General features: G+C 39.5%; 1 protein-coding gene across 7 annotated transcripts; it reads left to right on the top strand.

Annotated features, from left to right (window-relative positions):
* Positions 1–51: 51 nt before the first annotated feature.
* NFYA (nuclear transcription factor Y subunit alpha) lies at positions 52–22,600 on the top strand. 7 transcript variants are annotated; one of them, XM_061195072.1, is made up of 11 exons: positions 52–194; positions 5,087–5,172; positions 6,203–6,351; positions 7,924–8,010; positions 10,730–10,876; positions 14,502–14,633; positions 14,836–14,941; positions 16,108–16,274; positions 18,282–18,455; positions 19,238–19,339; positions 21,998–22,600. In XM_061195072.1, exons 3-11 carry the CDS (start codon positions 6,277–6,279, stop codon positions 22,049–22,051), a joined length of 1,044 nt encoding a protein of 347 aa, XP_061051055.1. In that variant the 5' UTR covers positions 52–194; positions 5,087–5,172; positions 6,203–6,276; the 3' UTR covers positions 22,052–22,600. The 7 variants fall into 7 exon arrangements, with proteins under 7 accessions (XP_061051055.1, XP_061051056.1, XP_061051057.1 ...); XM_061195073.1 differs by lacking the exon at positions 5,087–5,172 and having other exon boundaries at positions 7,927–8,010; XM_061195074.1 differs by lacking the exon at positions 5,087–5,172 and having other exon boundaries at positions 7,924–8,007.
* Positions 22,601–23,846: the final 1,246 nt, after the last annotated feature.

Below are 23,846 nucleotides of genomic sequence, written 5' to 3'. Positions count from 1 at the left end.
GTTAGGGGGCGTGGTCTCGGAGGCGCCTGCGCGGAGGCAGTTGGAGGGAGGCCCGATTCCCCTTTGTTCGGCTTCGCCATTTTGCTAGGCAGCGGCAGTGGCGGCGGCAGCGGCGGCTGGAGCCTCTGATTGGGTTTCGGGGTCCGGTACTGGAGCCAATCAGCGCGGGCAGCGAACCGGGGGAGCGAGGCACGGTGAGTGTGAGGAGCCAATATCCAGAGGCCCAGAGCCGGCCCCAGCGCCCCGATTGGCGGGTCTCGCTGACCACTCAGGAGAGGCCCAGGCGCCCGTCGAGCCCGGGGAGTCGAGCTGAGCTTAGCCGAGCGGGGCTCCCGACGGCCCAGGCCGGAGCCTGCGAGCGCCCCGGGGCACTCCCGGCCGAGGCCTGCAGGGGGCCGCCCCGCGCGGGGATGGCGCCCTCGGGAGCAGGCATCTCGGGGTCCAGAGCCTCGCAGGGTGCCAGAGCCAGTTGGGGATGCGATGCGTCCCCGTTCCCCCGACCCTTAGGCACAGCTCCTCAGGCCCCAGGCCGGGGGGTGTTGCGTTTGCCTGCCACGAAGGCCCCTACGCTCTGGTATACACACACACGCGGGCCCGGGGCCTTGGCGGTTTCCTCCTGGTCCTTCCGGCCTCACACTTAAGCCCGCCCTTGCACTCAACACGCTCTGGCCCTCGGGACGGGAAGTCTCCCCCCGCGCGGCCCGCGCACCCCACCCCTCCGTGAGCGGGTCTGTCTGTCTGCAGCCCTTCTGGGTCGGGAGGCAGGCCCGGGGAAGACGCGCGCCGCAGCCATCGGGCCCCGCGTGCAGCGCGGAGAGGGGGGTGGGCGGGGCCCGCCCCGCCCCGCCCCGCCCCGCCCCGCCCCGCCCCGCCGCGCCCCGCCCCGCCCCGCCCCGCCGTCCCCGCTGTCCCCCTGATCGGTGGAGGGGACCATTAGTGCACCCACTCCCCGGCCCCGCTGCGCCCCTCCTCCCAGCACGCTCGGCCCGGGTCTCCGGCCCGGCGCCGTTACCACCCCCTTTTGGCTCGTCATTTCCTCTCTTCCCCGCCCCGATCGCCGGGCAGAACTGCACACCTCCGTCTTGGAGCGCAACCAGGCGGTCACCCGTCCTTGCCCGGGCTGTAAGGCCTGTCCATTCGGTGCCTGGAACCTCACTATAGAAGGTGGCGAGCCCTGTGCATTCCTTTTCCCGGAGGCTGCACAATTTGCTTTCAGTAGTCTTACCTGTTGTTGCTCATCTTGTGAATTCTCGCTCCCTTGGGAATGCACAGTTATTTTCTTTTAACCTTTCTGTGTCACTTAGAACGTGTCAGGTTTCACTCATTAGCTCAGTCCACAGCCATCTCTTGGTTTGTTTTTTTCCAGTATGTTGATGTTTTCTCAGCAGGTATTTATAGAAACTTAACAGTGTTGTGGGGTTTTGGTTAGGGTGAAAGGAAATCTCCGTTGACAGCCAAGTATCGAACAGTTAGTATGTACCAGGCGTCCATCTGTGTGCTGGGGAGGGAGTGGTTAGAGGTCGATAAGAACCTTCCCAGCCTGGTGGAGATTGACAGGTGAACAAGTAATTAATATCTCACGGTTAGTGCTGTAACGGGGCCAAGTTCAGTTCTGTGGTGCACTGATGTGTGAGCTATCAACAGCCCCGGTGGAAGGCCAGCATTGCCACACTTTTGACTGGCCTTGAAGGATAATGGGATTTCTTCGGACAAGAAAGAATGGAAGAGCATTGCTCACAAAGAGAAAAGCATGTGCAGAGGCACCAAGCTTTGCTGTGTGTTCAAGGGGGAAGAAAGTATAGGACAGTGGGCAGTTGCCATGAGAGTTTAGGCTGGAAAGCCCAGTTGGTAAAAACACTTGTATATCTTGCTAAGGAATTTTTCGGAAGCAGTTTTTTGTGGAGATTTGGATAAGAGAAATCTAGAAACACACTTTTTTCTAAGATTGGAAAAATAAGTTTCTGGCTTATGGGGTTCTGCTCCACAATAGCAGCTGACTTTGGGGGGAAAAGGAAGATTTTTCTCCTAGGACTTTAAAAGTTTTTACTCATGTGAAGCACTGAGTGCAGCAGTCCTTGCCACATGGAGTAGGCTTTTAGTATAATCACAGTTACTAAGGTCATACAACTGGTAGGTTGCAGAAAACTACACCTGAGGAGTAGTGCTCTTTCCACTACTAAAAATTTGGGGACAGTTTTTGTTTTCACTTTTTGTAATGAGTTTTTCATTGTTTAAGTCATTTTTAAAATTTATTTAATTCTTAAAATATCTAATAGATGGAGCACTGTGGTTTAGATATTTTTTAGAATGTTTACATTTGCCTTTGGACTGGATGAATACCTTGGTACTTAAAAATGGTTATATCTAGTCACTAAAAAACCAGCAAACATTTTTGCTAGACTTCTTTCTAAACGACAGTTATAGTTTGGTCACTTTTTTGCTAAACCCCTCTGGAGACTCCACCTATCTGCAGAAGAATTTAGCCTGGAATGTTGAGATACAGTAATCTGGCCTTAGCTTTCTCTTGACATGTGGCCTTGTATATACTGTTCATATGTGGAAATTTTTCTGTCCTTGTTTTTATGCTCTGTCCTCATTTGGAGCACTCCATTCCCTCCCACTTCATCACATATATAAATCCTGCTCATGCTTAAGACCAGGTCAGATGCCACATTTTTCTAAAGCCTTCTTATCGATCCCCAATTGGAAGAAATCTGTGTCCTCCAAACTCCCATATTACTTTGTTTTTCTCTTAGGGGTTCAGTACAGATTTTTACTCCTTTACTGAATTTAAAGACTCTTTGAAGTTAAAATCTTAGTCACAGTTTTACTTTTATTTCTAAAACCTTCAGGATGGTGTCTGACAGGTGGTACATCATTAGTGGAGATTAAGAAGCAAATTAGGAACTGCAATCCACAACCTTTTGGATGTTGGGGAAGATGGACAGCCCTTTGTTCTCTAGTCTTTTATCAAACACAGATCAGAACCTGTTTGTTGAGTTGTGAAGTCAATTTAGTGGGCCAATGCTGGTAATTTTTTACAGTAGAATAGAAAATATCACAGTTCATCTTATGTTATAAAGGTAAGTATTCATGAAACTTTTGTTTTAGTTACTTTTTTAATATGTTGCATGTGCATTTGTGATGTGAAATGTTTTTCTTACTGTGAGTTGTCAAAAAAGTTTGAAAGCTGCTGTTCGAGTTTTTTACCTGGTAGTGATTGTCAAATATGATAATTCTACGGGGTTTTTCACTTGCTTATAGTTGAGTTTCTGGAAGTTTTAGCTTTAAAATAAAAATGTGTGTGGGTCCACAATGAATGGATTCCTAAGTAGTTAGCTGCATTTCAGGTTCTGCACCTTGAAGTGAAGAGGAAGGGAAATTTTCTTGCTAACCGGAATAAACATACTCACTTTCTCTCTTTGAGGAAAAAACATTCAAACTTTGAGTTAGGAGTGAGAGCTAGACAGACTAAATCTGGCCGACTTAATTCTGTCAGAATGTGGCCGAAAGGCACTTGAGGAAAGACGACGATGTTTGCAGTTCTGCTAACTGAAGCTCACAGTAATGGGAACATGTGGCTTCATAGAAGCCAGTTGCGTCCAGCCTTCAGCATTAGCAGTCTCAATATCATGCTCCACGCTGAATCGCTCCCTCGTTAATATGACAGAGAATTGCTGTTAGACTTGAAGCTGCTTCCTTTTGACCCTTCAAAGTATAGTGGATTTAAGTGTTTTTAAATTGAAGCATTTGTATTACCAGGATAAACTAGTTAAGAAGAAAATCTGCATGACGGTTTATTAGTCATTTCCCTGCACTTCCAGTGCGATGTAAACTTCTGGAAATTAGTGGTCAAGGAAAAAATCTTATACAGGAAGGGGATTTGGGTGGGGTGGGTTGTTGAAATATAGAGGACATTCCTTCCTGATCCTTATTTTTTTAATCAACTCTTTTGAGATATAGTTTAGACATAAAGGATAATCATTTTAAGTGTACATTTTGATGAATTTTGACAAATTTTACACACCTATGCAACCACCAGCACAAAGAAAATATAAAACATTTTATCACCCTGGAAAAGTTCCAAATGCTCTATTCCAATCAACTTCCCACTTTCCCCTCTTCCCCCTTTTCTATTTCCAGGAAACCACTGATCTGCTTTCTCTCTCTAGATTACTATTACCTTCTCAGGGTTTCATATAAATGAAATCACACCACTGTTTTGTATCATGACCCTTAATTTTTAATTTTATTAGTTTAGAAACATAAATGTATTGTGTATATTGCAGTTAGAGACAAGATAGAGTTTAGGGAAGACCATTCACTTCCCTGGAAGAGCCACTTAGTCTGGCTGAAAATCTAATTTTCTGTACTGTTCCCAGAATCTCTCAGGAGCCAACTGAGTCACCCAATTCAGAAGAGACATAAAAATCAGAAAGCCAGTTTTTCAGTATGCAATGAGGAATAGCTATCAAGTTTACTTGTGTTGCTGATCATATCTGCTCCCTGTTGGCTAGTGTATATGTAAATCCAAATTATAGCTAGATGTGTGCTTGGTGAGCATTCCATTAGAGCAAGGGTAGTGAGTTGAAGAACCGCATCGCCACATACCATCATGCTGTGATGACATAGTCATCCGGTCACTTGTTTATAACTCTTACACTCTTATACTACATACCAATTTGGTTATGAGTAATAGGCTCAATCGATTTTTATTAGATTTTCCTCCCAACATTTTAGTATAAAAATTTTCAAACATACAGTAAAGTTGGAAGTGTTTTACAATAAACACCTGTATACCCTTCATCTAGAGTCTACTGTTAATGTACTATACTTGCCTTTTCAGAGAGATACCTATGTATATATCTATCTCTCCATCTATTCATCCATCAATATACTTCTTCCTAATATTTGGGCACACACTTGAATATATTTTGATTTCTTCACATCATATTGAGACACCTTACAATCATGGTGGGTGATTCATATCATCCACCATGTGTGGATTTGTGGAGAGTGGTGCACTGCTTTGCTGCTGTGATGTGCAGATCATGTAACTCATATAACTTTGTCATTCAAATTTTAGAATTCATGAAGGCCTGGAGAAAAGTTTGGGGAAAGATTTATCTACATTTTGCTTATATACAGCTGTACCTCCCCCATGTTTCCAAGGTGAATTACCCTTTGATAATTTATATAATTTTAAATTTTTGAATCAGGTCTTTATTCAAGGTTCTCAAATATCACTTCAGTTTATCTAATTGTGTGCTTATTTCAAAAAGGAGCTTTCAGCTGTTAAAGTGTATGAGAATAGTAAATTTGGGCATTAACTGCATATTTGATATTAAGAACTTACAAATTTTTTAATGTTTTGAAGTAATTGTAGAGGCACAATGTCATTGTGATAAAATGATAAAGAAAAGAATCTACTCTTTGGAGATAGATGCTGAAGTATTTTTGGAGTTTTGGAATAATAAAGTGTCTGGGATTTGCTTCAGAATAATGCAGGGGTGGGTGGAAAGTGGATGAGATCTATGTGGAATAAGATTGACCATGGGTTGAAAATTGTTGAAGTTGGGTAATGGCCATAGGGGTTCATTATAATGTTCTCACTATGTTGGTACATTTTTGAAAATTATCATAGTAAAAGTTAAAATTATACAATAAAGGGTGGGGTATTATTAGGCATTCAGATTCATGACTGAGGAAAACTTAAATTCTTTTCAGAGAAAATCATAGCCTGCTGTTTCTGTAATTCTTTTTTATTCCTTGCTCTGGATTAAAACGCAAACTCCTAAACCTTTGCTGGGTCTTTCTTACTTAACACTACTTAATGGAGATGTTGATAAGCAACGGGTTTGACTTCAGGTCTGGGTAATTACTTACTAAATAATAAACCCTGAAATTTTAAATTGCTTACCATATGTAGTGCAAATGTGTTACAAATTAAAGAAACTGTTCTCTAAAGTACATGTGCAGACCTGAAAATCAGTGTTAAATAGGCCTTGTAACAAAGTGATGTTGTAGCTTAATGAGAATTTCTTAAGGTGCAAGTGTTGCTATAGTAGTATTGAAAGGAAAGATTGCTGATGAGAAATGACAAAGAGCATTTTTTATATATGTTAAATAGCGTTATCAAGGTTAAGCATCTGGTGAGGCCTTTATTAACAATCTCACTTTACTTTTCCTACCTTTCTAATAGGAGTGCATCTTGAAGTCTTCTAGGATCTCCAGAGTGAAACTCAACTGTGGTCAAGACTCTAACTTGGAGGGACCATGGAACAGTATACAGCAAACAGCAATAGTTCAACAGAGCAGATTGTTGTACAGGCTGGACAGATTCAGCAGCAGGTATGGAAGTAAAACTGCTTTAAACATCACAGCAAAGGAGCTGATAATAGCACTGCTCAGTAGCAGAATTGAGAGCTCTCAGATCTTATAAGTAATGGGTCTGGTGACTTGTGCTGAAGTGCTTTTCAAAGATTGGCTTTGTTGCAGTTTCTCTCATTTTCTCTGTTCAGAAGTCTATATCCAGTCCATAACCACTTAGAATTTGATTTCATGGCAGCCTGGTTTAATAGTAAATTGCCCCCTTTTATCTAATTAGAAATCAAACACCTAGTCTGTTTTCAGATGGAATTATGGAGGGGTTTTTTTTGTTCTTCTTCCTGGATTCAATTTGGTTGTTTCTCTTATTGATTAAGCTACCTTGTGGTCTAGTAAGGCTTTGGCCACAATAAACAAACCAAGATAGCTTCTAAGAAATCCACTGTCCTTTGATTTGATCCATCACAGTGCTTATTTTGAAAAGCTCTAGTTTAACATGAGGATAATATTTAGATAGCCACACTTATGGATAAGCACATACTAGAAGGGAATTCCCTGCTGCTGGTTTATCCTAATTAAGATAGGTTGCCTTCTTGAATTTATACACAGATTACATTTTCTGATGATTTATACCTGGCTCTATTTTCGGAAAACTTCACTTGTTTTTTCTCCCTGGAAGAAAAGAAATTTATTATGCATTGATTTAACCTTAGGCCAAGATTGGGAATGTTTTGTTTCCAAAATGGAACTTAGATAATATAGAAAAATAGTTAGTAGGGAGGGCAGAGGATGTTTTGATGGTGAGTTTTTCCATCTAATGATCAAAGAAAGGAGCTACTCTTGATTAAAAGAGATTAATTATCGAAATTCCTTTGCTGGCTTTTCCTTCCATGTAACTGCAGCTTCCTTCAACTGCCTTGGTAGAAAAGGGGATTCCACAGAGGACCCTCCATTCATACCAATGCCCTGGTGGGTGAATTCTTGTTCTGTCAGAACTTACTATTAGGAGTAATAAAAATTAGGCTGAATCTGTGAAAACATTGCTTCTAAGGTAGTCCAACTGAGTAGGAGTAATCCTAGTTTGGGGACATAAGAGCAGTGACCTCATGAAGATGATTTTGGCTCATGGTGATTACCTTCATTCTTCCTTTCTGGGGATTGCATTCAAGTTCCAGAAATTCTTCATTGTAGCTTCAAAGCTGCTAAAACCTGATGAACTTTTTTGTTCTTGTGAATTCATTTGAGGAAATAAAAAGAGCTTTAAAATAACTTCACGAAGAAGGATCAAATACCTATTTTTGGAGGGAAGGACTGTGTTAAAAAATTTTTGGTTAATGATGTCAGCTATATTGATTTTTTTTGAGTCATGGAAGTGTGTTTTGAGTTCCACTCTGGGGACAAAGGGCTAAGATCTGTAATCTGTTACCTTCAACAAAACAGCTTCAGTATAGGGAGCCTACAGTTTGAAAGTCCTGTGTAGGGTGGGGCTATTGAAAGAAGACCCTCCCTCTCCCACAAGAGGTAAGGTGACCTCATGTCTTGAACTATACATTTCCTTCCTGACACATTTCAAGCTCTTCCTGTTCCTGTTCTCAGCAGCAGGGTGGTGTTACTGCTGTCCAGTTGCAGACTGAGGCCCAGGTGGCATCCGCCTCAGGCCAGCAAGTCCAGACCCTCCAGGTAGTGGTGCCCTCTCTGATTCTCTGTAAGCACTGCATGAACTTCTCCTCTCCTCATGTTTGGTGCTGTTTGTGGTAGGATCTCATGGAGAAATGGCAAAGTCAGATGCATGTCTTTGATGCTGCTAACTTGTCTTTGAGGCTTAGAAGACGCCAGTTTCCTAATGTTTCATGCTAAATCATGTAGTGACCCCAGTATCAATTTTCTGAAAAGTGCCGTTTGGCTAATGTTTCTTTGGGAATGTCTGGGAAAGAATCAGGATAAGGGACAGGAAGAAATTCTTACAAGTGGCATTAGAACCTATTTAGAGATCAAACTGTAATAAGATCGCATGTTAACTTTTCTTGAGTTTGTATTATGATAGTGGAGAAGAAAATATATACATTTTGCTAGGGTAGATTGTGCTATATGTTTATTAAAAGGACAACTTGGCTGTCCTGTCCTGCAGTAATGATTGCACTTGACAAGATTGATCTAATCACCGAATCTTGTTAATCTCTTAACTGCTATCTTTTCATTACCTTTCTTGGGGAAAATAATGACTTGTCTTATTATTACATCTGCAGAGATTGCCCCATAGCTCTTGGACAGAGGTGGGATATGCTTTCTGTAAGTCTTAAGTATTATAGCCTCCATAAGAATTCCTACTTAAACAATGCAGTTTCCTAACATTATGTATGACCAAGTTAAATATGTAAATTGGGGTTATATTTTGGCCAGTTCCTATATAAAGATAAGTGAAGAAGCATAAGTCTTTTCTGAGTTTATAGGTTACTTTAACTAAAATGACCATATTTTTGAGAAATTGACAAGATACGAGTACCCTGCCTTTTTCCCTCCATTGAATGGAAATGATTCAGAGTAGGACCTAGAATGTAGAACTGGCATCTCACTTTATTATTAGTGCTGCTTAGCAAGTATGCTGCAGTGAACTACCCTTTATTGTAATCATTTCACTTTACCCTTTCAGCCCCACTCCCAAACATGCCACTCATAGTGTTTGATGATGATGTACAGCCAATTCTGCACATAAATTAAGCTGAAATAAGCTGAGCTTATAGGTCCTCCCAAACTATATTCAAATCTCAGTTCAGCAGTTTGTTATTCATGTTTTTCATGCTTGCTTCATCTTATTGAAATATAAAACAGTATTGTCATTAACCACTTGTGGAATGGGAATGCAACATGCTCTTAACTGTATGGCTTCTTGTCTGATGCATGTATTCTTGTATTCATTCATATGTTGTAAAAACAGTGGGTTCCTTGGAGTCTCAAATAGTTCATCATGTGCATATATAGGGAAAAGTGTGTCAATGAAGGGAAAAGTTAAGATGATGGATAGCCAGAAAATTACTAATAGTTGTGCCTTAAAACTTGTGTTTCCTACTTAGGCAGATTTTATTTAAAGAAATGGAGGTAATTTATGAAAATAATGGAAACCTTTCCTCTAGGGCTCTCATTATTTTGGAGAATTCTAAATACTTCTTTCAGTTAGTCATGCAATAAATATTCTGGAAAGTCTTTCCTCATAGAGCATATGCAAGTCTTTAAAAAGTAAAGTGGAATTTCTCAATGAACAGTTTAACAAAATACAAGATTTGAATGTTCCTGAAGATTATGATATGCTTGGGGGTGGGGGGAGGCTTAATATCTAATTACTAATCTAGGATAGATAGGTCTTTTAACTAATTCCTGTTATTTGAACATACTTTCACTAGCATTAAGAATGATTATTTCAGATATACGAATTTTCTTTTGATCTGTTACAAATAATTCCTCAAAACAAAGATAGAAAGTTTGGACTTTTAGCTATTCTATTGAACTAAAGTGGCTTATTTTTTGGCTTTCAGAATGCGGTTAGCTAGATATTTTTATATTGAGACTCAAGATGTTACAGAGCACTTACAATGCCCTGGCTTCTAGAGTAATCCATTTACTCACTGGAGCTTGAAAGTTGGGAGTTTTTTGGTACACTTGAGTGCTTTGTATAATGTTCATATTTGTTAAAGCTAAAATAACTATGCAGGTATTGCAGGGTCCAGTGTGACAAGTTCCACCACAGAGATTGCAAACTCACCAGCAATATATTTCTAGGCATTTTTGCTAGTGGGCTCCTTAAACAACCACAGGACTAGAATTCTCAGTGAGGTGAAGAGAGTAAAAGGTATATGTTTCATTTATGCTTGAGAAACTGTAGGGAGGAAGGGCATTCTATATAAGCTTCCAGAGCTGCTCACTGCCTAACCTGGAGTGGTTGCTAGGTACAGTTTGATTTACTCCTTACAAGTTACTTAGAATTTGCAGTCAACCACCATCCCCACCATCAGCCCTCCCTCTCATTGCCTCCTCTCCAGCCTTCACTAGAGACTATTCCTGGATATTGGTCTAAAAACGAAAATAGCCTTGATGATTTGATTAAATACTTCTCATGGGTTTAGCCTGTATTTGATGATAAATGCCTTGTATCTATTGAGACTTCCCAAAGACTCTGCTTATTCTCCATTATATCTGACCTTAAAGTATTCAGCTTGGCATTTAGTCAAAGATACTGTATTTTCGAAGAAGACTACTTGAGGATGAGGACTTGAGACTTATTTTCTTAGTGTCTCTCCTACCTTCTCCCTCTCTAGCCAGGCAGCAGAGTAGATGCAGTGATTGTCTTTTGGTAAAAACCATTTTGTGTCTTATGTTATTTCATTGTTCTTATTTTACTTTATTCTAGGTCCAGGGGCAGCCATTAATGGTACAGGTCAGTGGAGGCCAGTTAATCACATCAACTGGCCAACCCATCATGGTCCAGGCTGTTCCTGGTGGACAAGGTCAAACCATCATGCAAGTACCTGTATCTGGGACACAGGGTTTGCAGCAGGTGAGTGATATTTTTAAAAATGTTTAGACAGAATAACAGGATACAGGTTTTAAGAAATAGGTTGTTGCGAACTGAAAATTGATATTGCACTTAATTGTTTCTTACCTTCTGTTCGCATTTAGTCGATTTCCCACCTTTGTAGTGTCAGTGATATAAAGCAGAGCTATACAGAAATTGGACATCTCTGGTAAGGACTAAGATATTAGACGTGATCTCAAATCAATGTAAAGAATATAAAAAGAATCTAGTTTAATAAAAGTAATTCATTGGTATGATCTCAGTTGGCACTTCTGGGCACTGGGGGAGGGAATTTTATAGTCTTCATTTCCTTCCATGTAATTTATAACTTGAGTTATCTAGCAAGTGATGGAAATATTTCAGTTCAAACCTATCGCACACACTTCAAGCTGTACTTAGAGCAAAATTTATAAACTTAAATATTTTAAAAGAACTGCAAATAAACAATGGTATTTCTCTTAGAAAGTTAGGAAAAGAACAAAATGAGCAAAAGATAGGTTAAAATTAATGAAGTAGAAAACCAACAAATGTAGAAAAGTAAAGAAAAGCTGATTCCTTAAACAGACATATAAAGTAGTTAGGTAAATCCACTGGAAAGACTGATTCAGAAACAGAAAACAAAAGTAAACAGGACACACAACTCTGTGGCATCAAATTTTTAGAGGGATTTTTATCTTGTTGGCAAAAATTTTAAACAGTAATTATATCCAGTGCTAGAATGGGTGTCAAGAAAATGAAACATTCATTATTTTTGGTAATTTTCAAATTCTAAAGTCATTTTGGAAAGATATCTCACTCTTAAATACATAAGCCTTTTGATCTACCTGTTCTGCTTCTGAGAATCTATTCTATAGGAACAAAAGCATCAATATTTAGGGAGAAATGTACAAAGACATTTATTGCAGCATTCTACTAGCAAAAAAAAAAAAAAATTGTAGCCTGAGTGTCTGTTAATAAGGATAAAGAAATGGTTGAATACATCATACTATATTCATATGGAGTGTTATGTCCTTGTTAAAAAGGACGAACTGTTGACTTTGGGTGAGGGGTTAATATTGAAGTATTTTTAGTGAGAAATAATTTGCAGAGAAGTATATACTTAAGTCATCTCACCTTTGTAATTAATAGCTAAATCCCAACGAGTATATATGTTTATGAACTTTTTACTAAAATTTTCTAAAGCTGTTTATATCTTTAATTTGTTTTAACAGTTACAATTATTTCATTAATGTCTTCATTTTTCTGGAGGAATGTAATATAAGTTGAAAAAAATTTGGCTATGCTTGATAAATCAAACTTTTAAGTTTTGCATATTCCCTTGTGGTCTTGTGCACACCTTTCAGACATAGTTATACACATGCACATAGTTTTCATTGTTGTGTGTTTGGTGTTTTTGTTTTTTCTACTTTGCTTCCCCCCCCCACATGAGTTTCTTATCATTTTTAATTCCTTCATAATGGTCAATTTGATGAATCAGAATTTCTAATTTACAAAGAGTAGTTAGGGATTTTTGCTTGTTTTCTTTTTCTTTTTTTGCTTTTATAGGTAAGATTACTATAAATGTATTTGAATTTTATAGCTTTATTTTTTCAGTTGAATTTAATCTTATGGTAATTTCTTTGGAGTGGAAGAATTGGTTGGGCGAAGGGTAAGATCATTTTTAAAGCTATTGGCATATTTTTGCCAAGATAGAGTTTTAGTTAGGATTAAAAATAGTTTCCATGTTTCTCCATGCATAAATGTATGAGCCTTTAAATATATTTTAGTGTGTGTACTTGCCTCAGTTTCACACTGCTATTTCATTTCTGTCCTTGCTGTCATTGCCTCGTCTCCAGCCCCCTCTTGCCACTCCCTCTTCTCTGTTGAATAGAAATAGTGTGATTCAGTGCTAGGAACATTGTACCACTAGTGCAATGACCTGACTTCATTCACAGGTCTGCCATTAAACAAACTTTCTGATCTTGGCCAAGTCATTTGAGTGTCAGTTTTCTCATTTGAAAATGCAGTTTATATCAGGTGATTGCTAGGGTTCATTTCAGCTCTGAATTCTGTGATTTTTGTGGGATTTTTTTTTGGCCTTTAAGAGACATTGAAACGTTTATTTTATCCCCCTCCCTCCAAGCAGGACTGTAACTAATCAAACCATCTTGGAAAAATTATTTTCTGTTAATGTTACATAATATGTCTCTAGGTGAGATCCCATAGCCTCCCTTAGAATGCTTAAAATTTCAATCCATTTTTATTAGAGGTTGCTTTAGTGTTTTTTGAATAACCGTGTCTTTTAGAAGTGTACTTAACCTTTTTTTGGATTGCATCTCCTCTTTTAGAATTCCAGTGAAGCCTATGCTCTCAGATTAATATCCCTGGCTTGATATAGACAATGGAACTAAAGTAGAGAGCCAAGAAATAGATGCAAGAATATTGGAAATTGGTATATAACAAAAATAGTATAAAGTGTCAGTGAAGAAATGGTTTAAGAATGATATCAAAAAAGAAAATTGATCTCTACCTCATGCTATATCAGAAATACTTGCTAGATAGATTACAGATCTAAATGGAAAAAAGCATACTTGGAAACTTTTATATTCTCTTTACAGGAATATTTTTTTTATGCTGTGGGGTAGAGAAGGATTTCTTAAAGACAAAAAAAATTGATTTGACTACTTTAAAATAAAAACTTGTATACATCAAAATATATCATAAAACAAAGGTAGAAGACAAAATTTGGAGACGGTATTTTTAACACGTAACTGGGTTCGTAGCCAGAATACACTAAAAAAAAATCTGTTTATGTATTGATATGAAAATAACAATCCAGTAGAAAAATGGGCAAAGAATATGAATAGATAGAAGAGGAAACCCTATTGACCAATAACACGTATTCCTTGCTATCCAAAACAGGTAGAAAAAGATCCAGATAACCAGATAAATTTCTTTACTTGTTTATTTACCAACACTTTCTAATTTAATTTGTTAAATCTCAGTGTTGACTGCAGGGGTGTCTAATATGATAGTCTCAACCTTTCTGTACAAAATCTTTTAAGGATTTTGTATATACATATTTATAGAATCCCAGTTGGAAAAATTAGGAATTACTTAATTTTTTTTCAATATGTTATTATAAAAAACTTCAAACAAACAAAAACAAAGAGAATGGTATGGTGAATCCTCATCACCCATTTTAACACACAAACTAGTATTATGTTTAAGTAAATCCATTTTCATCTATATTCCCCTACTCAAGGATTATTTTGAATATATGTAGTACCATTTCATCTATTAAAAATAGGGTATATTAGGTATATTTAGGGTATATTTTTAAATGACCATGCTTTTAGAAATATATACCCATGCCAGCCTATCATCGTTTTAAAAACTGACATTGATTCCATAATATCATCCAGTATCCAGACAGTGGTCAAAATTCCCCCATTGTTTCATAAATGGAAAACAAGTTATCTCTAATTCATAATAGAGCAAAACAGGACTTCTTTTTTTCCTCTTTAGAGCATTTCCTGCCTTCTAGAGGAATTTGGGTAACTAACACTCCAGAACCATAGGAGGCCAGTGTCAGCAGGATACTAATCTTTTATATTCTGTTCCACAGATACAGTTGGTCCCACCTGGACAGATCCAGATCCAGGGTGGGCAGGCTGTGCAGGTGCAGGGCCAGCAGGGCCAGACCCAGCAGATCATCATCCAGCAGCCCCAGACAGCCGTCACTGCTGGCCAGACGCAGGTAATTCCACTGTCCACTGTGTCAACACAGGAGCACAGCTGCTTTGGGAGGGTTAGACGGCTGAGTCAAATATTTCACATGTAGTAGAAATGGGGAAGAAAACCATCCAAAAAATTTCTTTTTCTTAAAAAGGACTACATAGTCCTTTTCTTTGTGGTGTCTTTGGAATCTGTTAAATTGTGTCATTATTTATTTCCTACAGACGCAACAGCAGATTGCTGTCCAGGGGCAGCAAGTGGCACAAACTGCCGAAGGGCAGACCATCGTCTATCAGCCAGTTAATGCAGATGGCACCATTCTCCAGCAAGGTACGTGTGCCCATCATTTCTGTGGCACTTTTGGGGGCATCCTTTTTATCTTGAGCAAATGACTGCTTTAGAAATTTTGTGGTGACCTCTATACGACATATTTTTGGAAAACAACAAAATTTCCTCTAAGTCTCCGTTGATTGTTAGTTCCTTGTCACCAATATGCGACCAATGTTGATTCCATTTGTAGAACTACAGTGGTTGTTAAAGACAACCATTAGGACCCTAAGGATTATATAAGCTTTTTATTCTTTCTGGGAAGAAATGTTTTCTAAATAGAAGATTAGAAATATGGAGTTTCTTTGGTGGTAGAGACAAACATCATAAGTCAAGTTGGCATTTATTGCTGTTGCTGCTTTTTTTTTTTTCTGGGCCACTTCATTATTAATTTATTCCAAAAAGACTTATATGCCCACTGTGTATATGTAGCACATTACTAAAAGTAGTTTTCTTCTCAAAGACCCTCTAGTCTAGTAAGTGAGATATGCATGTGACCAAATAAACACAGTGCATAGCCCTTATTAGAGGTATGTATTCTATGACTAAAGGTTTGACATGTGATTAAAATTTGGCAGTATACAAGATCCAGTGAGGGCAGTAAGTGTGCTCTCCCATGACTCGGGAGAGGGCCTGAACTGGCAGGAGCTCAGAGAATGATGAACAAATCCTCAAGTGCTGCTGGTGATAGCTTGGGGGCTTGGAGTACCTGGTTTAGTTTTAAGTTTTAGTCCTGCAACTGTTTGACTCATTGTCAATTTAGGGTAAACAAATTAAAAGTTTATAAAAATCTTCATCCTGAAGCAGGTTATTCATATATATAAGAACAGTTGATATAGCTGGAGTCATACCCATAGAAAGGGAAGCCTCCAAACTTTTTGGTCACGCATTGAAAACTATTATTGGAATAGCCAGGGAATTATCCATTTCAAGGATAGTTTTATTCAGAACTGGAACCCAGATAGTTAATAGAATTTCTAAGATTGTGATTACTTGGATTATATACAGCAAACCAGGGAGAGAATGGAGGAGTGCTTTTTCTCCCCTTGTGCTTTTGAGTATGTTTTTCCAGGGTGAATAAGTGTGTGCCAGATAGAAGAGGGACTAACTGTGTTCCCTCCTTTCTGTGTACCTGTTTTTTGTTTGTTTTATGTTTTATTTTCTTAAAGTTACAGTCCCTGTTTCAGGCATGATCACCATCCCTGCAGCCAGTTTGGCAGGAGCACAGATTGTTCAGACCGGAGCCAATACCAACACAACCAGCAGCGGGCAAGGGACTGTCACTGTGACACTACCAGTGGCAGGCAATGTGGTCAATTCAGGAGGGATGGTCATGGTAAGAAAACTGATTTTTCATTTCACTGTTCTCATCTGTAATTTGTTTTTCCATGTATCTTTGTCTTTGAAAATTTCTTCAACTTGCAATTTGATATCTCTCACAAAGCTTGTTTATAATGCTGACCTCTTGGGATTGCGATTAATCCCTTAGGACACTTACAGAGATCTACTTTCACAATAAACATTACAACAAACCATAATTCATTCTGAGCACCTACTATGTGCCAGAGACTATTCTAGGTGCTAGAGATACAGCAGAAGATAAACAGATGTATTTGCTTTTCTGTAATCTTATTCATAATTCAAATAATGAAGGGAGATACAAACTACTGATCTTCGGGAAATGGAAAGTATATTGCCCAGAGTGGGTAAAACAAGAAGTAAGTTCAAAATTAGAAAGATTGTAATCAATAGAGAAACCAAAAACTGTGATGTAAATATATTGGGAAGATAGGGAAGGAGAGTTGGGTGGTGTGAGTGAAAGCTAAATCCTCATATATGTCAAAATAGGGTGTCAGTATACAGTACCTAAAATGGATAAATTAAGAATGAGTAGTAGAAACCTGCACAGAAGTAGAGGAACTACCAGAAAAAACAATACAACCATTCAAAGTTGTTATAGTCGGGAAGGTAGTGGGGCACGGGAGCCTGTTACTTGTTTCCTCATACATTTAGTACAGTGTTTTGTTTTTGTTTGTTTAGGAAAATATGGGTTGAATTATATAGTAAGTTAACAATTTAATTAAATTATTTATATAACTAAAAGCATTTAGTAGCACTTGGTCAATCTGAACCTATGTTCCTTTGTGTTTTCCTTGTGCCCTTTTATTGCCTTACGATTACCGTTCATCATGACCATTAGATGGCAGCAGACATTCCTAGAAAATGGAGCAGAGTTGTGTGGACAAAAATTTGGACATGGTTGTGTCATTTCTCAGTATGACTCCTTGGCCCCTATTACAGAATCATCTGGAATGTTTGTTTAAAATGCAGACCTTCATCATCAAAAAATCTACAAACAATAAATGCTGGAGGGGGTGTGGAGAAAAGGGAACCCTCTTGCACTGTTGGTGGGAATGTAAATTGATACAGCCACTATGGAGAACAGTATGGAGGTTCCTTAAAAAACTAAAAATAGAACTACCATACGACCCAGCAGTCCCACTACTGGGCCTATACCCTGAGAAAACCATAATTCAAAAAAGAGTCATGTACCACGATGTTGATTGCAGCTCTATTTACAATAGCCAGGACATGGAAGCAACCTAAGTTTCCATCAACAGATGAATGGATAAAGAAGATGTGGCACATATATACAATGGAATATTACTCAGCCATAAAAGGAAACGAAATTGAGTTATTTGTAGTGAGGTGGATAGACCTAGAGTCTGTCATACAGAGTGAAGTAAGTCAGAAAGAGAAAAACAAATATCATATGTTAACACATATATGGAATCTAAAAAAAAAAAAAAGTCATGAAGAACCTAGGGGCAGGACGGGAATAAAGACGCAGACCTACTAGAGAATGGACTTGCGTACATGGGGAGGGGGAAGGGTAAGCTGGGACGAAGTGAGAGAGTGGCATGGACATATATACACTACCAAATATAAAACCGATAGCCAGTGGGAAGCAGCCGCATAGCTCAGGAAGATCAGCTCGGTGCTTTGTGACCACCTAGAGGGGTGGGATAAGGAGGGTGGGAGGGAGGGAGACGCAAGAGGGAAGAGATATGGGGATATATGTATACGTATAGCTGATTCACTTTGTTATAAAGCAGAAACTAACACACCATTGTAAAGCAATTTTACTCCAATAAAGATATTTAAAAAAATAAAATGCAGGCCTTTGGTGTAAATGTTCTCCAAGAATCTGCATTTAACTAAGTGTCCTATAAAAGCTGCTCTTTGTAGCATTCAGAAGAAAACTAACAGGGACCAATAAACTGATTCCCATGTCCGTACTTCATGTCACTAGTTAATGAGCTCTGATTTTCTTTTCACACAGATGGTACCTGGTGCTGGCTCTGTGCCTGCTATCCAGAGAATCCCTCTCCCTGGGGCAGAGATGCTTGAAGAAGAGCCTCTCTATGTGAATGCCAAACAGTACCACCGTATACTTAAGAGGAGGCAAGCCCGGGCTAAATTAGAGGCAGAAGGGAAAATTCCGAAGGAAAGAAGGGTATGTATAACATTGGGAAGGATACAGGATGAGAACGGCAGGGTTCTACTTTTGAAATTACCTTTTATGTAGTTTGTTTCCTTGAGTACCTTCCAAACATTGAACTTAGATAGCTGTTACCTTTTGTAAAAGCATTTATTATTGCTTTATGGAGCTTCAACTACAATATTTAAAAAATAACTATGACATAAATAGGGTGTGTTTTTTTTATCTTACGTAAAAGAAGTCCAGAGATAAATTGTCTTGGGCTGTGGTAGCACATTTCCAGTCCTCAAGACTCATTCTCCTCCTTTCTTACTGTCCTGATATTCTTAGTATGCTGTCCATAGTCCAAGATGACTGGGCTCTAGCCTAGGAGCAAAGGGAATAAGAAAGGCATTCTTTCAAGGAAACATTCAAGAAGTTCCATACATCTCATTAGCCAAAATTTAATTACATGGCCACACTTAACTGCAAATAAGTGTAGGAAATGCAGTCTTTTTACTGAGCAACCAACTAAAATTTGGTTTGTTATTAAAGTGAAAGAGAGGATATATATTGGGAGGTAGGTAGTCATCTCTTTTATATCTTTGGGGAATCTTTATTTAGTTATTACTTATTTGGCATTTACATTCTTAATGATAGTTAGATATGGTTAGCTGCTGTTTGTGTTTTCTCCAAAGATTTCTCCATAATACAAGGTCATAATTGCCCCTGGTGGCTTTGATCACAGCTGTCCTAAATTTTTGAGCATTAGGCAGCTATGCTAGTTTCAGCTAGTAGTTTTATTTTTCTTATTTTAGAAATACCTGCATGAGTCTCGGCACCGTCATGCCATGGCACGGAAGCGTGGTGAAGGTGGACGATTTTTCTCTCCAAAGGAAAAAGATAGTCCCCATATGCAGGTAAGAAGATTTATACCTTTTATTCTTCTCTTTACTGCCTTGTATTTTCTTGGGTGGAAGCCTTCGCATTGTCCTCTTGATATTTTCAAACTAGGGACTAATCAGTCTCTAAACTGGATGCAACATTGTGTGTCTTAGAGCCCTTTTCACCTTAAAAGAACTAAGGTCTTTAATCAGTGGCCTTTTTTCCTTCCAGTCTTTGCCAGCTATTACTATTAATTCCTTCTTGAAATTCTCACTTTTCTTGATTTTCAAAGAACAAGTTTGTTTCTTAGGGTAGTAGTAGCAGCAGCAGCAGCTAACACTTAACTGCTGTGTGCCAGCCATTATGTTAAGCACTTTTCTTTTGCAAGCATTTTTTCATTGAATCTTTACAACAAGCTCAAGCCCCGTGAGGTAAGAATTATAGTTTCCATTTTACATTTGAATCTGAGGTTTAGAGGGGTTAAGTCGTTTGCCTAAGGTAAAATATTTAGTAAAATGGTGCAACTGAAATTCATACCTAGGCAGTGTAATTCCAGAACTTAGTCTGTAACCATACTGGTTCTTACATCTAATTTCACTGATTGTATCTTATTGGCATTTCTAGTCAATATGTCCAAAATAGAACTGTTGGTTTTTATTTTATTTTTTTATGCCTAAACCAGACACCCATCGCAACAAGTGACATGTCCATTCACCCAGTTATTAAAGCTAGAATTGTCCAATTCTTGAAGTCCTCTTGGTTTTAACTCTAAAATATACTCTGAATCAGCTTACTTTTTTCCCTCGTAACTGCTGTCAGCCTGGTCTAACCTGCTCTTCTTTGCTTCAGTTATTACAGCAGCTGCCTAGTCTCCCTTCTTCCCGTCTTGTGCCCCTCTAGTTCACTCTCCACATCTTAGTGTGATCTTTCTAAACGTGTATCATATCACGTCACCATCCTGCTTAAATCCCTTCTACTCCCACCCTTTTCCATTTGCACTTAGACTAAAATACAGAGTTCTTACCATGGCCAGCAAGGCCCTGCATGATCTAGCTCCTGCCCACTTCTGGCTTTATTTCCTCCTGCTGCTTGGTCTTTATGCTCTTGCTATACTGTTCAGGAACCTTTGTCTTCAAAACAGCTGGTCTGTAAAGCTTCTCACGCCATCCTTTTGCTTGGCTATCTCCTTCTTTTAGGTCTTGGTTTAAATCTGAGAGGCCATATCCAGAGGTCTCTTCTACCCCATTATTTTCTCACATCTTCCTTTTCTTTTGAGTGCAATATTGATAATCATATTGTTTTATTTGTGTGATTGTGCAGTAGTTGTCTCCTTCACTAGACTGTAAGCTGTGTAGAAAGTCGAGGATTGTTGTTCTCTATTGTACTTAGCCTGATGCCCATTTAAGAACAAGCACTCAGTAAATGTTTGTTGAATGAATGGGTTCCTCCCATTTACTGATGCTTTATTCTGTATACCCATCACATCCCACCTGCACTACTGTCAAATCTGTCTTTATAAGATGGTGCTTTCAAAAAAAAAAAGAAAAAAAAGATGGTGCTTTCTTAATCATGTCAGTCCCGTGCTCAAGGATGCATGCTAGTTGCTCATTGCTTTCTGCAGCAGATGTCAAACTATTTCTGTAAGTTACTTAGCCTCACTTTCTTTACCAGTAAAGTGGGATGCTGTTGATACTTTATAGGAATGTTGGGATTTCACGCAGTAAGTCACATTAGGCACCTGTTTAGCACAGTGCTTAGTGCATGGTGAGAGCTCAGTAGAGGCTGGTTATTGTTCATGCTCACTGATCAAGACCCAGCCTCTGGTCCTACCACCTCCAGAAATGTTTCAGCTTTTTCTTGGATCACACCAGTTGAGGCTTCAGAGTGTTGGTGTGGAGGAACTGAAGGTGGTTATTGTGGAGTGTTGCAAAAAGCTTCCAAGGACTGATCCCCTCCCCCTTCTTTTTGCCACACTGCACGGCTTGCAGGATCTTAGTTCCCCAACCAGGGATTGAACCCTGGCCATGGCAGTGAAAGCGCCAGATCCTAGCCACTGGACCACCAGGGAACTCCCAAGCACTGATCCTTGTCTTAACACTGCAGGTTTTTTGTAAAAGGCAGGCAGTAGGCAGAGTTTAATGGAAAGAAGATTAAATCGGAGCCAAGAGATTTGGGAGTTAGTTCTTGCTGGGCTCCTCACTAACTTTTTGACTCTAGTCCAGGCAAATCACTTTACCCATCCAGGCTTCAGGTTTACCTACAAAATGAGTGCATTAAAGTAAATAAATTCCAGCGTCCTTTCCAGCCCTGCTAAGTGCTCAGTATTTAAATATGATGATCAGAAAATATACAACATGACTTGGTTTCTCTGGGTCTTTTTCTTAGCCACCTAAGGACCCTTAATCCTTAAGCATAGAGCACAGCATAGGTGCTTAGAAAAGAGAGATACTCTCAACTCTGGAGTGTTTAGTAATGGAATGCCAGGCCAGACTTGGAATCTTTTTAAGAGTAGGGTGTATTGTCTCTTCTTTCCTAATGGAGCTGCGTTTCAATCCGTGTGTGCAGACTTAGATACATCACAAGCCTTTGGTTTACTTAGCAAAGTTTGTGTGTTTCCCTTGGTGATAAGTAGTGAGAGCCATGAGTTCCCAGTTCTTTTGCAAAGGACTTTAACTGTTACGCTTTCTTTGTAGGATCCAAATCAAGCAGATGAAGAGGCTATGACACAGATCATCCGAGTGTCCTAACCCCAGGCCATGTGATGGAACTGATCAAGGTCATGTTCCTCGCACTGTTTCCCACTGTTCCAAGGAAACTGATCAGCTCTTCCAATGGGACACTGACGATTACATTCTGCCCTTTTCTACAGGACAGAAACCACTTAGTTTTTAATAAGTGGCTCAGTATTATAATTGCAAGGATGTCTGGCAAATTGAAGTTGCAAGCCTTTGTCTCACCCTTTCAGTCAGGACTTATTTCAGACTGTTGGTGACATTGACATTTCATGGATTGGGATGATGCAGGGGACCCATGCCAGCCCAGCAGTACCACACCTAGCACTTAATGTTGACTGGTAATGCCAGCCAGCCATCTCAGCAGAGGAGAACGACCTTCTCAACCTAAACTGCAGTCAGGGAAGCTGCAGCCCACTCCTTCCCATGGATTCCAAACAGCACCCATCCCTCTGATGGGGGATCTCAGGCTGACTAATGGACACTTTGTATTCAGAGATGGTTTCCAGGCAAGGAAGCTTCATCTCATGATATGGAAACAATAAATTCTCTGAGATACATTCATCTAATCTGTGGTAATAATAAGAATCCCTTCTACCCAGATGATAGGTTGGTATTTTTGGACTCCAGCCAAGAAAAAGCTAACTCTGGGGATAGACTGATAAAAGACTCAAGCACTAAAAATATAGCTGAATCTCTTAGCTTTGACAAGTTGTGGTCTGCTTGTCTGTTGACAGGTCATATGGACTGTAGTTCTTGCTGTGGTTACTTTTAAGACAATTTAGAGTGTACTGGACCTTGACACTGCCTTTCCTAAGTAGAGAACAAAACCATAGAACTTCTGTGCTGAAGTGCTGAGGGCATTTGTAGTAGCTCCTTAACAGAGCAGAACTAGAGATTTTCAATCACATGCTTTGTGACAGCATTTGGGGAATAGAAAGGTTCATGTTTGTTTCAGTCTAGAAGGACAAAGGGTAGTATACATACTCTCGTGTTGTCATATAGCACAATTCACCAGTGGATGGATGCCTGGGATGGATCATTAAGATGAAGAGAATAATTTACATTTATACTATAACCTTTTAAGCACGGAAAGGGAAAAGTCTGAGATTTGGTCCTTGACAATTTCTGGAAAGCACTGTTCAATCAAGCTATCCTGGACATAGTCCAGGTTGCCTGCTAGAGCTTGAGGTGTATGTTGGCTTCACTCCTGCGCTTTGTGCTGGCCCTGGAGAGCGAACATTCTCATTCTTCCCATGGCAGCTGATTCTTTGGTGCCAGTTTCCGTTTGTTTCCCCTTTTCTCCATAGGCATTGTGCGGAAAGGTTTTCACATTGCATCCATGTTCTGGGGATAAACTGCGGACTGGAAATAGAGATTCCTGCAGGGTCAGGAACAGGGCCACAACTCCCAGAGTGGGTTGTGCCTCAGTAATCAGTTTCTTTTCTAGACCTGGAACCCTGGGAGAACTAAGATGATATTTCAGAAGAGTTGCTGTTTTCTTGGAAACAAAGAAGGAAAATATAATCCTTTTGAAGAACATTTGGGTTTGATTTAAATACCAAGAGTAGAGATTGGCTCTTTCTTTGATTTCACTCTAGCTGTATTAAGAGGGAGAAGAAATTAAACCCTCTAAAGAAAACATCACAAAGGGAAATCACTGTAATGGTACAAAACAGAGGTACAGAGCTATGCAAAGAAAGCAGGAAGTGAAGTATCTCCCTAGTCCCTTGAATCTAGCCATCTCTCCTGGCTTGCAGATGTTAGGCGGGGTTGACCTTTGGGCTCACTAGAAACTTCTGGCTCTTTA

Source organism: Eubalaena glacialis, chromosome 7, assembly GCF_028564815.1.
Source record: "Eubalaena glacialis isolate mEubGla1 chromosome 7, mEubGla1.1.hap2.+ XY, whole genome shotgun sequence".
Lineage (NCBI taxonomy): Eukaryota > Metazoa > Chordata > Mammalia > Artiodactyla > Balaenidae > Eubalaena > Eubalaena glacialis.
This window is presented reverse-complemented; position numbering and strand designations above follow the sequence as displayed.